The sequence below is a fragment of the Rhinolophus sinicus genome, chromosome 1, assembly GCF_057876585.1.
Source record: "Rhinolophus sinicus isolate RSI-liver-muscle chromosome 1, RSI-T2T, whole genome shotgun sequence".
In the NCBI taxonomy this organism is placed as follows: domain Eukaryota; kingdom Metazoa; phylum Chordata; class Mammalia; order Chiroptera; family Rhinolophidae; genus Rhinolophus; species Rhinolophus sinicus.
In genome coordinates this window covers 3,322,160-3,339,473 of record NC_142501.1, presented here as the reverse complement: position 1 = coordinate 3,339,473, position 17,314 = coordinate 3,322,160, and the positions used below count along the sequence as shown (strand labels likewise).

General features: G+C 59.1%; 1 protein-coding gene across 4 annotated transcripts in view; it reads left to right on the top strand.

Moving 5' to 3' along the window:
- TAFA5 (TAFA chemokine like family member 5) overlaps positions 1-17,314 on the top strand; it is a 171,375-nt gene that overhangs the window by 106,427 nt on the left and 47,634 nt on the right. For all 4 annotated transcript variants that reach the window (XM_074326601.2, XM_074326599.2, XM_088795781.1 and 1 more), the window contains exon 2: positions 6,483-6,632. In XM_074326601.2, coding sequence (XP_074182702.1) covers positions 6,483-6,632 — 150 coding nt within the window. The remainder of the gene's footprint in view (positions 1-6,482; positions 6,633-17,314) is intronic.

Sequence of the window (17,314 nt, the reverse complement as noted above, 5' to 3'; positions counted from 1 at the left end):
ATTGTCATCCAGCGTATCAGACGTCCCTCCAGGTTGCGTCATCGCCCGTGAGGATTAAGCAGCTGTCTGAGCGCCCTGGGAGTGGAGGGTGGCATGGACACAGGGCTCGAGCCTTCTGCCCCCCCGGGCGTCCACAGGCCACTGGCTGCCCAGAGCTGTCCTCTGCTGCACCCCCGTCTGGAGCCGGTGGGCTGGGGCTGGGCCCGCCTGACACCCACGTCCGGTGCAGACATGGCTTCCCATCCACCACCCAGCTCCTGAGGAGCTGGCCTTAAGGACACTGTCACGGTGACCTGGGCTCAGACTCTGGGTGCTAGCAGCCCTCATTTGGGGACTGGGTGGGAGTTTCAAGGGGCTCGTGTACTGCCCTGCAGCCTGACTTCCCTGGTCTGACTCAGAGAATAAGCAAAATGACCAAACGTGGCTCACTGAGCAAGCAGCAGTGGGACGTGTCCGTCCAGACTCGGCTCCCGGGGCCTCCCACCCAGAGCCTGCAGGGGCCTGTGTCCCAGGTCATGACCCCGGGGGTATATGATGTGACGCGAGAGCTGGTTCTGTCAAACCTGTGCAAACAGGGCTAATAGTGGTTCTGGCATGTAGGGGGTATCGAGGGCTTGGCATGGCCCCCAAGTCTCGTCCAGCCCTGTGGCTCCCTGGAAGCTGCCCCTCTTCATCTACCCAGGGCCCCCGGGTGACTGAACCCCGACTGAGGGCCCAGCCTCCGTCCTGTGAGCGTCCAGACAGTGGGAGGGGCCCTGTGCTACCCCCACCTCCTGCCTCAGCCTGGAGCTGCCCAGACCTGGTCCAGCCCTGGCTGTGCCCCCTCCCAGCCCATGGCTACAGTGGGGTGCTCCTCCCTGAGCCTGTGAGTTGTCTTCTGGAAAATGGGGAGATGGTGGAGCTCTGGTCGGGCAGGGGGAGGGCCAGCACGGCGCTGCCATTGTCTCCGGCGTCGGGGGGCTGGGCGCACTGGGGCGTTCATCTCTGACCCCAGAGGGTCCTGGTTTCTCTCTTACAGATCAGGCCACCTCCCCACCCAGCCCCGGCCTGTCCAGGACCCCTCCACACAGGGCTCTCTGTGAGCTGTGTGTGTATCTGCATGTATACGAGTCTCACATTAAGTGTGACAATTAAGTTCACGAACTCATCCTAGAAAAAGTGCTACATCCCTCATTGCTGAATATCACTACAGTCATCTTTGAAGTCCTCCCCTTGGGAAGCTATGCACCGACACCAGCACCTAGTCCACCCTTCAAAGCCATTTTGGACTCTTTTTCTGGAATGGCCATCAGAACTGTCCTATTACCCTTATGTCCTGAATGTCATCAAAATGACTTCCTCTCAATATTTCCTTTATCTTTGGGTAAAGAAAGAAGTCATTGGGGGCCAGATCAGGTGAGTAGGGAGGGTGTGCCAATACAGTTATGTGTTTACTGGCTAAAAACTCCCTCACAGACAGTGCCATGTGAGCTGGTGCATTGTTGTGTTGTAAGAGTCATGAATTGTTGGCGAAAAGTTCAGGTCATTTTCATCTTTTTCACGCAGCCTTTTCAGCACTTCCAAATAGTAAACTTGGTTAACTGTTTGTCCATTTGGTACAAATTCATAGTGAATAATCCCTCTGATATCAAAAAAGTTTAGCAACATCCTTTTGACTCTTGATTTGGACTGACAGAACTTCTTTGGTCGTGGAGAACTGGCTGACTTCCATTGTGCACTTTGACGCTTTGTTTCAGGGTCGTATTGGTTCACCCATGTTTCATCACCAGTGACAACACGGCCCAAAACCTCATCTTGCCTCTCCAAAATGTCTTGGCAAACTTTGATTTTCCTTTGCTTTTGTTCACCGGTGAGCTGCTTCAGGACCATTTTTGCACACACCTTTCTCATGCCAAGATTTTCCTGTTATCTATGTTGACTTGGTCTGCTATGCTTCTCACAGTCAGCTGACGATTTTGATGCACCATTCAATGAATTTTTTGATGTTTTGTCAGTTCTGCTCATCACTGGCCACCCTGACCTCTCTTCATCACTGACGTGTTCTCTCTCCTCAAAAAAACCTTTAACCCATCTGTACACTGCTGTTTTCTTCATGGCATCATCCCCATAAACTTGGACTAACATGTCCCTGATTTCACTTACTCTGGCCAAGTAATTTAATGTGTGTTCGTTGCTCTAATTCAAGCTGAGACATTCTCGCGCCGGCACAGAAACACGCAACAACAATAATGAACGTCACTCAGCAGGACACCGCCACATGTCGACATGAGCACAGCTGTGAGGCCCTGATAGACCAAGGTTATGAGCTGTTTGCTCAGTGATGCCCCTGTCAGCGCACGGGGACAAGTTCACGAACTTACGTGTCAAACCTCATGTGGGGGCTGAGCTGAACCCCTCCCCGCCCCTCCCCTCCTCCTAGGCCTGTGCCCCAGCCCCACGGAGAGCCCTGGCTGAGCCCCTGTGGCTGTGTGCTCACGGCTCTACCCTGCAGGGCCATCCCATGTGCCCTCGGCTTCGGGAGTGACAGGCAGCCCTGTTAGGACCAAGCTGGGCCCGCCCTGCTGCCCTCAGCTTCAGGAGTGGGGGGTGAAGGGAGGGCTGGCAGGCCTGGGAGGGCGGTGCCCGGGGGTCTAGGCCTGGGCAGGTGCGGGGCCCACCGGCCTCCACTCTGGGTGGACAGGGCCAGGCCTGCAGTTGCGCCCCACGCGTGGGCTCTGGGTCTGGGCACTGTCAGCATGCCGCTGGCCCCGTCAGAGGGCAGGGGAGCTGAGGTGTGAGGCTGTAAGGTCTTTACAACAACCTAGAAATATGAGTGGAACAGTGATGTCTGAGCCAGCATGAGCACCTGCCTGGAGCACCGGCCTCAGCTCTGAGTCTGAAGTGGCCAGCGTGGTCCCTTGTGCCCAGTGCCAGCCGGCTGGCCTACCCCGTGGCTCTGAACTGGGACACAGTGGACTAAGATGCCACAGGTCCCATCAGGCAGAGTGAGGCTCGGAGCCATGGGGCCGGTTTGACAGACGGGGTGGGGCAGCTCGAGTGACAGCTTCGCCATGTCCCTGGTGAGGTCAGCAGCAGACGGTTGCAAGGGTCCTGCAGGGTGGGCGTAGCATGCAACTGCAGCGCCTGGCCCCACAGGGGACGGGGCAGGCGGTGACGGTGGCAGAGGTGGCACTGCTGTGGCCATAGCCAGGAAATGCCATGACCGGAGGCCAGCGGAGGCAGGAAGGACCCTCCCTTGGGCCTCAGAGCGCGCCCTGCATGTCCCTTGGTTTCCATCCTCCAGAAGGAGGGAAGATGACGTGCTGTGGTTTGCCCCCCACCCCACCCCCCAGTCTGCGGGTCCTGCAGCCCCAGGACGCTAACACACTGTCAGAGGCACCTGCTCTCGGTCGCGTCTCAGTGTGGACGCACATGCAGAGACATTTGGGGGCCATTGGGGGCCTTGTCCTGTCTTACCCACAGGGCATGGTCCAGAATCATGGTGGCTGGGGTGATGGAGTGAGGCTGGCAGCTGCTAGGTTCGGGGCAGCCTGGGAGAGGAGCTCACTGGACATAGAACCCTCTCAGTGCCCTGGCGGTGGTCCTGCCTGGCCATCCACATCCACATGGGGTCCAGGCTCGGGGTGCCCTGTGCTGAACCTGAAACGCTGGTCAGTCAATGCCTTAGGTGGGGGTCACAGGGCTGCTTGTGGTTTAGCTAGTGAGCAGGGCTCAAGGTGCCCGGAGAGCGTGAGCCGGTCCCCAGGAGACGTGCCTCCACCGGCCACTGACGTCAGCCCAAGGAGTCTGGTCAGGGTGGGCGGCAGTGAGGGCCAGGAATAGCAGGGCAGCCCCGAGTCCACCCACAGAGCTTAAAATAGCCGCCAGCCGGAGCCCACGCGGCTAACCATCTGTAAGTCAGCGTCGCCCCATCACCTTCGACCTGCGCTCGTGGAGCTGTCAGCTGCGGTTACCACAGGCACATCTGTGGGGCCCTAAGCACCGCCGTCACCAGGAAACCACTGCCTCGCTGTCCCAGACTCTCCCCTCTGCTGCATTTATCTGCTTGTTTATTTATGTGTCTCTTTATTTGTTTTTCCTTGTTCCTAGTACAGTGTGTGACTCTGTGTGTAATTACCTGGTGTGAGTCAGAATCTACAGCCTAAGCCTCCAGGGGAGGTGGCACGGGGACACTGGCCTTGGGACAGGGTTCTGCTCAGTGGGGAAGGGGCACAGGAGGCCGGGGCGGGGATGGGGGGTCACCGGGGCCGGGCACGTGGGAGCCACTGCCGCACACCCAGACACGCCCCACCCCAGGGTCAGGGGTCAGCCTGGGCCACGCCAGCTGAAGGGTGAGCAGCTCGTCACACGCTTCATCCTGCTGGCTGGGCTGGGGACCTGGGGGCAATACAAGTGACAAAGGGTCCAGGCAGCCCTGTGCAGTGAGCGGCCTGGAAGACCCAGGGGCTGCCTGGAGGAGGGGGCCTGAGGTGATGGCAGCTGCGTGACAAGGACGGGGACCCAGGGCTGAAGAAGGCTGTGGTGGCACCAAGGGTGTGCAGCTTCCTTCTGTACCTGCCTCTGTCCTGGTGTCACCTCCTCCTCCTTCCTGTTCTGGGCTGCAGCATGTACCCCACCCTCGCCGTCCTGTGTCCCCACGAGACAGGTGGGCGGGATCCCGCCTCTGGGCATCTGCATGAGGCCGTCTCCCCCAGCAAGGAGGAGCCCCCGGGCGGAATGCCCTCTGCTTTGCTCCCACAGTGGTCCCAGGGCCCAACACCGAGGCTGGCGCACAGTAGGTGCGTACTGTTGGCTGAGGGCGTGAAAGAGCGAGGCAGTGAGTGAGGGGGGCCTCCCCATGGTGGGCGTCCAGGCTGGTGGTTCTGGCCAGCTGCGGGGCGGCTTGGGGTCCCCGGGTCATGGAGGGGCCTGGGTCCCAGCTCCGCACAGGCTGGGGCTGTGCCGGCCGGGCTGGGGAAGAGCTCCGGCCTCCCAACGGGCGAGACGGCCAGTTTTCACGTTTCCCGCCTTGCGCCCAGCGCTGGTGCCGTCTTTGTCACTTTGTCAGTGCTAATATTCCGCGCTTATCGCTGGGGGCCAAGCCGTGTTTTGTGGGGACCGCGACACCTTAATGAACGCAGGACAGTCCCTCGCTGGGATCCTGGTCCCATCTGCCCTGGGACATAGGAGACTAATGGGGCATGAGGAAGCCTGTGAACTCAACCTCGCTGAGCCGACACCTTCAAACTATAAGTGTCACTTCTGTGCACACTGGGCCCAGAACCAAACCAAGGCCGGGCGCCTCGCCGCCCACCCTCCTGTGTCCTGGGGCGGCCGAAATTGGGGAGCAGGGGCAGTGTCCACATGGCACAGCAGGAGTAAGGGGCATGTCCAGGTCCCTGTGAGTGCTTGTGTCTGCACAGGACACGTGTGCATTGTGTGAGCGTCTCCGTGTGTGTCTGCACAGGACACGTGTGCATTGTGTGAGCGTCTCCGTGTGTGTCTGCACAGGACACGTGTGCATTGTGTGAGCGTCTCCGTGTGTGTCTGCACAGGACACGTGTGCATTGTGTGAGCGTCTCCGTGTGTGTCTGCACAGGACACGTGTGCATTGTGTGAGCGTCTCCGTGTGTGTCAGCACAGGACATGGGTGTATTGTGTGAGCGTCTCCATGTGTGTCTGCACAGGACGCGTGTACAATGTATGGGCATCTCCGTGTGTGTCTGCACAGGACACGTGTGTATTGTGTGAGCGTCTCCGTGTGTGTCAGCACAGGACATGGGTGTATTGTGTGAGCATCTCCATGTGTGTCTGCACAGGACAACTGTACAATGTATGGGCATCTCCGTGTGTGTCTGTATAGCTGTGACACCTGGGTCCCACCTGTATGAACCTGTTGGCCAGGTGTGTGGAATGTGCACGTCTGTGCCTTCTGTGCAGCTGTGCGTGTCTGGGTGCATCTCATGTGCGTGTGTGCGAGCAGTGGCCTGTGGAGGGGAGAGGAGACCTGGACGGCCCAGTGTGGAGGGTGACAGCTGGGTCCCCACCCCTCTCAGCTCTGTAAGAGGGTCTGTGCTGGTCTCCAGTGCCCTCGGCCAGCTTGGGCACGGAGCTCGGGGCCCGCGTGGACCCCAGTCGCGTGCTTTGTGCAGGCCCAGGTCCCTCGATCACATTGCCTGGTGGCTGACCGGCCCCTCCTCCGTGACCGGCCTTTCATTTCCTCCGTGACTCAGATGAGGCCACCTTTCATTTCCTGTCTGCCCGGGAAGGGCCACAAGCCCCACGCTGCGTAAAAGTGGAGGTCGCTGGCCTGAGCTGGTGTCCTGGCTTTTATAGGGCATGTTCCTGACGGCCTCCTTTGAGGTGTTGAAAAAGGCAGCGTCCGGCCTCCTTGGGCCCCTCTAAGGGAGGGCACTGGGCAAGCGTCCAGCTGTGGGGCTGGGTGGCCGGTGGCTTGTCTCCAGTGCCGGGCCACTCAGCCCACGTCTGTGCCTCTCTTGCAGGTCAGCTGGCCGCTGGCACCTGTGAGATTGTGACACTGGACCGGGACAGCAGCCAGCCTCGGAGGACGATTGCCCGGCAGACGGCTCGCTGTGCATGCAGAAAGGGGCAGATCGCGGGCACCACGAGAGCCCGGCCCGCCTGTGTGGACGGTAAGAGCCTGGGGCCCCTGCGACGGCCACGGGGTGGCAAGCCGGGCGTCACCTGACACAGCCTCCCTAGAGCACTCTCTGGGTCAGGCCTCGGGCTGGGCAGTCTTGTCCGGCGCCGTTGCTCCGGTGGGCAGCATTGGCTGTGCATATGGGTGTGGTCTCCAGGGTGCCACAGGCGGCAGGGTTGGGGTCCCCCATGTGCTCACAGGGATTGACTGGCCCGGAGGCTGCGGCCCCTTGGCGAGGCTGGGGACAGAGGGGAGCAGAGCTGTGCCATCTGCACGACGGCCCTGAGATGTGTGCCCGTTGAGTCCATCACATGGGGTTTCTGGTGCAGCTACCAGCCAGGCGGTGGGCTCCACCCCGTCGGGGTCCGGCAGGCGTCAGGCCCCGTCCCTCACGGGCCCCGAGGCTGTGCAGGGCTCTGGGGGTGAACCCTGCATGGCCACCTGCAGTCGGGCTGTCGGTGGATGAGATACACGTCAGCATCCTGGCTGAGTTAACGCTGGGAGGCGCCTGTGTGAGGCGGTACCTTCAGGCCTCCTTTTGGAAACGGTCAGCAAAGGTCTTTAACAGGTGGAAGGGAGGCCCTTGCAGTGGCCATGGGCATGGACAGTGGTGCGTCCACGGTGGAGGGGCTGCATGTGTGCCTTGAGTTCTTGGGCGTTCAGCAAGGCTGGCACACGTGAGGGGCCGCGTGGAGAGTGAGCACGCTGTGATCACCAGGGCAGCTTGCCCGGGAGCTGGGTGAGTCCCAGTGCAGCCCCCAAAGCGAGAAAGGTCCGCAGGAAGGAATCAGCAGAGCCTTGGGGCCACATTGGGGGTGGGGCTTATTGGCTCAGGGACCCCGCCAGTGTCACTGATGAGCGTGTCCTGGGATTGTCAGGGACAAGGCTAGGAGCTCTCACCCGACGGGCCTCCAGCAGGAAAGGGACAGAGTGGGGGAGGGGCCTAGGGCTCTTGGCCAGAGGGAGCAGGCCCGGCCACCGCCACTCCTGGCCCACGTGTCCTGTGCACTTGGGGGCTAAGCCTAGGTCCACTCAGTGGGGGCCTCACTTGCAGAGCCTGGGGTGACCGGAAGTACTCTGGGCCCCATAGGGCTCTCAGGTGACCCCCAGCCCCACCTTTACTTCCCCACGGCCTCTGGGCAGGGGCCACCGCATGGTGCTGTCAGCCCTCAAGGGCTCTTTGTGGACTTGGGGGCCACTCAGGAGAGTGTGAGAAGGAGGCTGACCGTGCCGCCTGGGCGCTGGGGGCGAGTGGCAGCATCGGGGGGCTGGGGTGTGTGGAGGATGTGGGACAGGTTGCTGCAGCTGGTTTTTTGGGGTGTTTTCAGTGTATCGAGGTAGCACTGGTGAGGAAGGCGTATGAATTTCAGGTGTGTGACGTTACAACTCCCTGTCTGTACTCTGCATGCTCACCCTCAAGTCTGCTTTCCTTCCGAAACTGGTGCAGCCACTGTGGAGCTGGTTTTGTTTGTAAGGAAACGTTGTTTGTCTTTATTAAAAGTCTTTCTGTCACGCGTATCAGTTGGTGTCCCATAAGTGGCGTGTGATTAAACACGCGGCTGACAGCCGCCCACCGCCGCTCGCGCCTCCAGAACCCCACCCGCCAAGCTGAATCCCTGGTACATTTGGGCCACGGGGGCGTCCGTCCTGTTTCCCAGGGAACTGAATGAATTCTGGCCACACCCCGCCGGCGTCTCCGGCTCCCTGGGATTGGAATGGGCCCACGAGTGATGGCGACCGTGCCCACAGCTGACGTGGGTGGATTCTTCCCCAGATGGGAGGGAAGGAGGTGTGCACAGGCCCCGCGCTCACAGCCGCCTTCCCTCCCTGTGTCCTCATTAGCTCTGGGAGCCTGCAGGAGATGTGGGGTCACAGTTGATTACTAATTGAATATGGGTCTATGCATCTGAAAGCGGGGCCTCACCCCTCTCCCCACGAGCTGCTGGTGTCCCAGCAGCTGGGACCCAGAGACCCAAATTAAAACCTGGCCATTTTCAAGGGAGGCCATACAAATTAGCTTGCTTGCAGTTTTTGCACAGTGGGCATTTTCTAGGCTGCCACCTAATTTAATTTTTGCTTTTCTGTTTTCTTGCTCTGTGTGCATAATAAGTTTCCTCGCGTGTGGATTCTGTCTGCTAAAGAGAAAACTTGTCTTATGTCAGGTGGGGTGGGATCTGATGGGAACAGGGTGTAAATTGGGGTGCTTCATGCTGACTCCCCTGTGTTTGGTAATATGAGCCTGCAATGCGGGAGCACACCTGCACACGTGCTCCGGTGTATCCGTCTAGTAATTGGCTTATTATTCATTCATTTGCTCACTCGCTTGTTCGTCAGTCACATGGGTGGAGGAGAGGCGTAGGGGAGAGTGAGTTGTTAGACGCCCAGAGCGTGCTGTGCTGTGGGGCTGGGGTCCTGAGCGTGGGGCAGGCACCGTGGGACCCGAGCGCAGCTGTCTCTTCCTGCCCAGACCTTGGCAGAGTTGCGTCAGGAGGGAGCGTTTCAGCAGGGGATTGAGGGGTGAGAGGAAGCGTCTCTTCCTAAGAGGAGGGGCCGCCTGGTCGTGTCCCTGAGCCTGAAGCGTTTTGGGTGAACTGTCCCCAGCCTGCGTGTGGCAGCACGGTGCTGTTTCAGCTGAGAGACCCATCGGGGAACAGGTTTGAAACAAGCTGCTGTCATCTCTTCAGGGCTCTGTGATTGCCAAGATCCAGAAACAACTCCTCACCCCAGGGCCGCCCCAGCCCTGTACAGACACCACGGTGAACGGCGGGCTGGCCCAGGGCTGCCTCGTCCACATCTGCTGCCGCGTGAGGCTCTGAGCTCCCTCTTGCCCTCTTCCCGCAGCAGACACTGCCCAGTGTCTCCACACGCCACCGTGAGGCCTGCGGCCCTGTCCCCAGCTGTGACCCTGCCCAGCAGGCCATAGAAAGCCGTCCATGGCTCTCCTCCTGCTGAACCAGCATCTTTCTGTATAAATGGGGGTCTTCCTCCCACCAGCTGAGTTCCCACGAAACTCTTTTGAGATAAAGCAAAGTAGAGACAGTAGCATGGTGCCTGGGAGCCAGGTGCAGACAGCTGGCAGAGGAAAGGGTTGTTTCTGCAGCAGCTCAGCTGGGTGGAAGGCAGGACAGACTGAGGCGCAGGGCCAGGCAGGTGACCCTGGGAGCCATGGGGGAGGGCAGGCCGTGGGCGAGCTCCCCGAGGCCTGGTGAGGGCGGCAGCCGGCTTGGGGGAGAGGAGCTGGGCTGGCACGTGGTCCAGAGAGGCCTCGGGAAGTTGTGCGTGGCCAGCCAGGCTCTCCGAAGACCTTGCCAGGACCCCCTGGCTGATGCAATTGACCGGAGGCTCTTGCTGGGACCTGCCTACCTGGTAGGTGACCGTGCCTGTATCCCTAAGCAGGCACTACCTCCGCATCGCGTGCTGGCACGTTGGGGTGAGAACTCAGAACAGGCCTTCCGTTCCCGCGGAGCTGGGGGTTTAAATGGTCACAGGGTGTGGAGTGGAAGCCGTAGCCACAAGCCCCACAGGTACTCGGCGGGGGTGTCCGTGGGCCGAGCCCGTCTTCATCCACAGATGGCAGTCACGACGTTGTCACACCCTGCAGTGACCTACGAGGTCCAGGGGCCCTTTTGAAGCTGACACCTGCTGCAGCTGCCTGAGGGAACCGCTTTTCTCCGCGCTGACGTTTTCCCACCAACACGTGAGACACAGGTGTCGCGTCCCAGACGCGGCCTGAGGGGCTGCAGAAGGGGCACCTGTTTGGTGGGTCTGTGCTCAGGTGCTGCCACACTCGGGATGAGGGTGCCCACCCATCAGCGAGGAAGCAGAGAGCCGGACGGGTACAGGGGGAGCCCTGAGGTGTGTCCTCGCTGAGAAGGGGACGCAGGAAACTAAGAGCCCAGAAACTCACCCACACGTACAGTCCACGAGGCTGTCTGAACAATTCATGGGGAGAGGACCATCTGTTCAACAAATGGCACTGGGACAACTCGTCATGTGCAAAAGAATGAAGTCGGACCCCTGCCTCACACTCTGTAGGAAACCTAATTCGGCGGGGGTCAAAGGCCTAAATGTTAAGGACTGAAACTGCAAAACTCTCAGGAGAAAACAGGTAAATGTTCACAAGTTTGGATTTGGCAAAGGGTTCTTAGAGGTGACCCCAAAAGTACAAGCAACAAGAGAAATACATGGGCAAACAGGACGTCCTCAAAACTAAAAACTTCTCTACTTCAAAGGATGCATCAAGAAAGTGAAAGGACAGCCTACGAAATGAGAGACAATACTCTAAATCCTGCTTTTGACGGGGGACTTGTATTTAGAATATATAAAGAACTCATGTAACTTGACCATGAAAAGGTAAATGACACAACTAAGAAATGGACAAAGGATCTGAGTAGACCTTTCCCCAAAGGAGACAAGCGTGGGAATAGCCAGTAAGCACGTGAGAAGGTGCCGGATGTCCTTCGTCATTAGGAAACGGCCGTCACGCCCACAGCCATCAGCGTCGCGAGGGTCTGCTCATGACAGTGCTGGCGAGGACGTGGAGACGCCGGACCCCACCTGCGCTCAGCGAGTCCTGCCGGCTCTAGGAGCTGCGGGGAGGGTAGGCGGAGCCGTCTGAAACCGCTGAGCCAACAGGTGGGCACACCTGGTCCTCTGGCCCCATCAGCCACGTGGGGCTTGGCTGCAGGAGCTGGAGGTCCCCTTGCTCCACTGCCCGTCCTTTCACCTGTGAGGTGTCGTCCCGGGGCCTCTGAGCCCATGCTAGCTGTGGGGACAGAGCCCCAGAAGGCAGTTTCCAGGTTCCCGGCCTCACGTGGAAAGGTGCTGGCTCAGGTAGTAAATGGTCATCAGCTGTGGTTGGATGGCCATCAGCTGTAACTAGTTGGCCGTCAGCTGTAACCAGTGAGCCATTGGCCACTAATATAACTGCCGTGGCTACGCTAGCAGAAAATGGGGGCTGGCAAGAAGGTGGCGGCTGGGCTGGGAAGCGGAGCAGTGAGGGTTGCGAACAGTGTGGCTCCTGCTTCCTGTATCGCCAACCCAGCCGCCAGCGGGAATATAGTGATATGATTCCCCTACCTATGGCTCCGTGGATGTTCCTTTTTGGCCTCACCATATCCTGTGTTCTTGTGTGGGGAGCGGGACCAGAGACCCCGCCGGACGCCCCGCACGACAAATGGCGCAGCGAGCAGGGTCTCCCACACGACAGTGGCTTATTCTCGCTGAACAGGCTGCCTGGAGAAGGGCCCAGGCACAGCAGGACCTTGGATGGACCCCTCCCCCCCACCGGGCCCGGGGGACATGGTGCCTCATGTCCACTCAAGCTCCCAAAGCCTGACACTGCCAAGGCCCCTGGCCCCACTGTCGGAGAGTAAAAGGCCTCACTCTTTTGAGGGCAAAACTCGAATGTGTTGTATTTCGGCACTTAGAGCAATGCGTGCACGTGTGTGCACTTAGAAACGTGTGCGTGCCCTCTGCAGCTGTGTGGCCTCCAGCAGGGCACTGTGCTCTCTGAGCTGTGGGCACAGGGGCAGCAGCAGGGCGTGAGAAGGCACAGCCGGCAGGGCTTCCTGCGCCGGTGACTTCCTGGGCGGCCCTGCCTGCTTTCTGGGTCTGCCAGGCCCACCCCAGGTGTGCTGGAGCCAGCCTGCAGTAACTTGCGAGCCTCGTGCGTTAAATTTTCAGAAATTTCATGAGCTGATTGTTAAACACAGTCATTATTAAAAATTAAGTTGTATATAAACTTGCCTGTAACTGAATTACCTTAAGAACAAAGGTGACCCACCTTGAGACACTAGGAAAAGAAGAGCCAGCTAAACCCAAATCAAGTAGGAATAAAATATTAAAGTTTAACATGGAATTAAGTGAAACGGAGGCTAGAAAACCCATAAAAATCAACTAAACCAAAAGTTAGTTCTTTGAAAGATAAAGGAAATGAACACATCTCTAGCTAGACTAGAGGGGGGGGAGGGAGGGAGGAGGGAAATGGGGAGAGGAAGAGGGAAAGAGACAGAGACAGGGAGACAGAGACAGGGAGACAGGGAGGGATCAATCACTAGCTCGGGACTGAGGAAGGACCACCGTCTTCACGGTTACTATGCCCCGTACAGAATACAAAGGCTTAAGAGACTCCTGTGAACACCTGTGTGCCCACGTATTACGTGACTTACACGAAATGGGCACATTCGTAGAAACTGACTCAAGAAGAAACGGAAGTCTGAGCAGACCTATGACAAGTAAAGACCGTGAGTTGGCAACCTGAGAACTTGTCAGCGAGAACAGCCCAGGCTCCCAAGTTTAAAGAAGAATCAAGACCAGTCTCTCTCTGTCTTCCAAGACGTAGAGGAAGAAATACTTCTTAACTCACACGGAGGCTCGTGTCACCTCGATGGCACACGTGTCAGGCACACACATCACAAGAAAACCACAGACCTTATAGATGCAGAAAATCCTCAACCGAATTCTAGCAAACAAATCCAGCCGCATATAAAAGGGCTGCACATTGCGGCCAAACAGGGTTTCTCTCACGGAAAACCAGTGAATGTCGTACGAGATTAAAGGCCAAAAGTCACGTCGTGAAATCTCAATGGCTGTAGCATCAGCAGCTCACAGCGTCCAACACCCTTTCATGATAAAAACACTCAGCAAACTAGAAGAGGGACCTGCTCAGCGTGACGAAGGTCTCTGAGGAGCCCCGAAAGGTGACACCGTAGGCACGGGAGGAAGACCGGGTGCTTTTGCCCTGAGATCAGGGACAAGACCAGGACGTCTGCTCTCACACTGCCACTCAGCGTGGTCCTGGGGCTTAGAGTGGGACAGGCGGGCAGGAAAAATAAAGAAAAGTCTCCTGACTGGGGAGGAAGGCATACAACTGTCCGCAGGTGGCGTGGCCTTTCATAAAGAGCGTCGTGAGGAATCCACACACAGGACTCACACAGGAGCTCGACGTGGTTGCAGGATTCCCAGACGATATATAAAGTCAACTGCAGTTCTCTGCAGTGGTGGCAGGTGACCTTAGGGAAGCAGTCCCTTTTACAGTAGCCTCAAAAAGAGTCAAATACTCGAGAATCAACCGAACGAGAGAGGTGTCAGATTCTTACGCTGAACGCATGAGAAACGGAGCTGGGGCACCGTTAGCCGGAGAGCCCTTTGCTGCCAGGCCAGCTGGGGCCGCCCCTGTCACACTTGGGGCTGCTCCCACCGCGCAGCAAACTCCTGCCCCAGGTGTCTCCCCACCCGATGGGGTCGGCCTCATTCATCCAGTGTCTCCACTGCCAGGGCTGTGGCAGGTGCCTGGAGACCCTCTGTCACGGAGTCCTGACACCTGGAGACCAGTGGGGCCAGCGGTGAGCCTGCCGAGCTCGTGGGGACAGAGGGGAGGACAGGGACACCACTGCCCCTGTGTGCGACGCCGTCCAGGTTCCTGCTAATCATTTAAAGTGTCCAGTTCATGCTGTGCTAACAGGGTCGCTTCCCTCATCGTGTACGTTTTAATCAGCTTTGGAGGATAATCAGCTTTATGAGAAGGAACATGTTGGAAACATCTTTGAGGAAATTCTCTCCAGGAGTCCGGGACCTGATGCACCCCAGCGTGTGTCCTCATTGTGACGGTTTGTGGGGACACGTGTGACATTGATTATTCGGGGAATGGTGTGTGGGGGGGTCAGATCTGCTGTCTGTCTGTCTGTCTGTCTGTCTGTCAGTGCTGTGTCTGTCCTGTTCCTCGTCTGTAGCTCAGGAACTTAGCAGACCCCCCACCCCATTGGGGGCAGTGAAATCCATTACACTGAGTGCCCCCAGGGTCCGTCGGGGCCCCGCTCTGCTCGGGAGGGTGGGGACCGGTCCTGTCCTGACACTGCAGCTGCTTGGTGGCCTCTGGGAAGCAGGGCGAGAGAGTGTCACCTGCGGAGCCCTGCTCTCTGGATGGCGTCTAAATGCAGGTGCTTTCAGCTGCCCCAAAGCAAAGCCACAGTGGATGTGAGGTGACAACTTTGCACACGGTTATTAGCCACCAGCACGTACGTGGTTCGCGAGATGGCGAGGTCCTTACTGAAGCTCTGAATGAATCTCTCATGTTGTTTTCTCAGAAAACTCTAGAGGGAAGCAGGGTTACGACCTTCCCCCTTCAAAAACAGGGAAACTGGACCACATGAAGGGGGGGCTCGTCCCAAGCCCACGGCTAGAGAGCAGGGGGACGGGGGTCTCGGTGCCACGGACAGAGTTGCTTTTCCCTCCTGGAATTGCCCCTGCAGCTCTGAGCCAGCCTAGGCCTGGCATGGCCAGTGCAGTGAGAAAGGACCAGGCCTGTGGCCTCATTGAGGACCCCTGCGGAGACAGGGTGAAGGGTCCAGGTGGTGACCCAAGGTGTGTGGGGGTGGAGGGAGCAGGAGACAAGCCCAGAGGAGGAAACTAAGGACTCGGGCTGTGGTGTCCAAGGGGGCCTTCCTGGAGGAGGTGACGTCCACACCCGTCATGAGCCCACGGTTGTCAGGAGCAGGAGGGCTTCACCAGGCAGTGCGTCCAGGGGACTTGCCAGCCCCTGGGCAGCGGGCGCCATCCTGGGCAGAGTCTCTGAGAGCCATGCTGAGGACACAGTGCCCTCTGGACCCTGTGGTTGAGGTTCCCCATCCTTCCTGGACGAGGTGGCTGCACAGGAGGGACACACGCAGGGTCCCCTGCCTCGTGTCTGAGCTCTGGCCCGAGCACATACGTGTCCAGGTTAGGGTCACACAAGCTCAGCGTCGTGGCTGGCGCTGCCTTTGGCCCTGGTCCATCATGGGGCCGTGGCCAGTGGAGAGGTTACCCCACCTGCCACAGTCTCGCCCTGCGGGGCCCTGCCCAGGCAGCTACGGGGTAACCCTGTGGAGAGGGCAGAGCACAGGAAGCCCAACCCGCCGTCCCGGCCCCTCCAGGCTGAGTCCCAGAGGGCGACGCTGGGATGTTCGACACTGCCAGTCACGTCCCTCTAGTGGATGCAAACCCCCTTCCCAGGGCACCGTTGCTGCTACAGCTCAGGGCCGGGCCAGGAAGTGGGTGTGGGTGGGACCCCCTGGGAGGGGTGCACAGCTGGGCTGGGGTGCTGCTCTCCTCCCTGTGAGCCCCCTGTCCTGACATGAGGTCCCGGCTATGGTCCTTGGTGTGTGCAGCGGGACAGGCCCTCGGGCTGGACGGCACCCCCAGGCCTGTGCAGTTGGGGGCAGAGCGCCCGGCCCTGGGGTCCAGACCTGCTGGCCACTCAGCCACATCCACACCTCCTGAAAGGAGGCCCTTTGGTGGACACAAAATCTCATGCTCTCTTTGATGGTCTTTGAGATTCCAAACTAAATTAAACAGCGTGAGGAAAGCAATCCAGGGAAACAAGCCAGGAAAATTTGGACAAAACTGTCATTTTGTCTTGGCAGATGCTTTGATCAGGCGACATGGGGAGCTGGGGAGTGTGCCTGTCCCACGTCCTCCCAGCCCTGGGAGCGGACACAGGGGCCGCTCTGGTCACATTCAGGGCCACCTGCAAGTAGCCCCTTCGTGTCCCCAGGGGCCGGCGCAGCCTTCAGGGTCGGCTTGGGGAGCTGGGAGCAGGTCTGTGCCCTGGCCAGCCGGGCGGGGACGGGTCCCTCGTGCTGGCCGCGCAGGCACTGTGACAGCCCGCTAGAAAGCTCCCTGATGCTGTCTGCACAGGAGGTTCAGGGCAGCAGCAAGTGAATGCTGGTGCGATGGGGCTGGTGACAGAAGCAGCGGTGACCGGGGACGAGCCATTCTGGGGCACTGGCAGGTGCAAGCTCACCTGTGGACCTGCTCACAGGTGCCCAGTGGGGGTGGGTGGCGGACCCCAGGCAGGGAGGCACCCTGGATGGGCGTGAACGTGAGCGACAGCGGCGGGGAAGGATGAGCTCAGGACAGAGCACGGGCTGCGAGCTTTGATCAGGCAACATGCGGCCTCCAGGTGGCAGCCTCCCGGGCGTGACTGCTGCCCAGAGCCCGGCGCTGGGGGTGCAAAGCCCTGAGGTGTCAGTGTCACCCCTCCTTGTTCTCCGAGGCTGAGTGGGAAAGGAGTAAGCCTCCAGGGAAGAAGCTGACACGGGAATAAAGTTGCCCTTTAATTACTCAGACGGCCTGGTGGCATCATGTGACAGTGAACCTGGCAGGTGGGAGAGGAGGGCGGCCGTGCCCGCCAGACCCCCAGCCTGGGCGTCAGGAGGAGCCGCGGGAGGACCAGGACCTTCATTCCAGGCAACTGGCTGAGGCTGGCTCTCGGGACCAGCGGAAGGGCCCTTGTGTGGGCTGTGGCTGTTTTTGCCTGGCTTTGATTTTTTGCCATTTTAAGTGTCTCTGGCTCATAGGCGAGTCAGTTGATCTCACAGCGTTTGCTTAAAATCGGGTAAACACACTCATGTTCTAAGTACATAAACTCCTGAACAGGCTGCTGCTCTTGCATGTCACAGCTGGGGCACCATTGGAGGCTGAGGGGCCGGCCGCACACTGTGGTTAAGTAACCCTGGCCATGGCCCCTGCAGGTCCTGAGCCTGCCCGAGAGACCTTGAGCTGTCCCCATGCTTCCCCTGCCCTGCTCTATGCTCGTCTGAGCTTGAGCGCCAAGTGTCATTCTGGTTGGGCCTGAGAGTAAACGCAAGGACTGTGCAAAGCACAGCCTGCGCGAGGTGGCACACGGGATTTCCC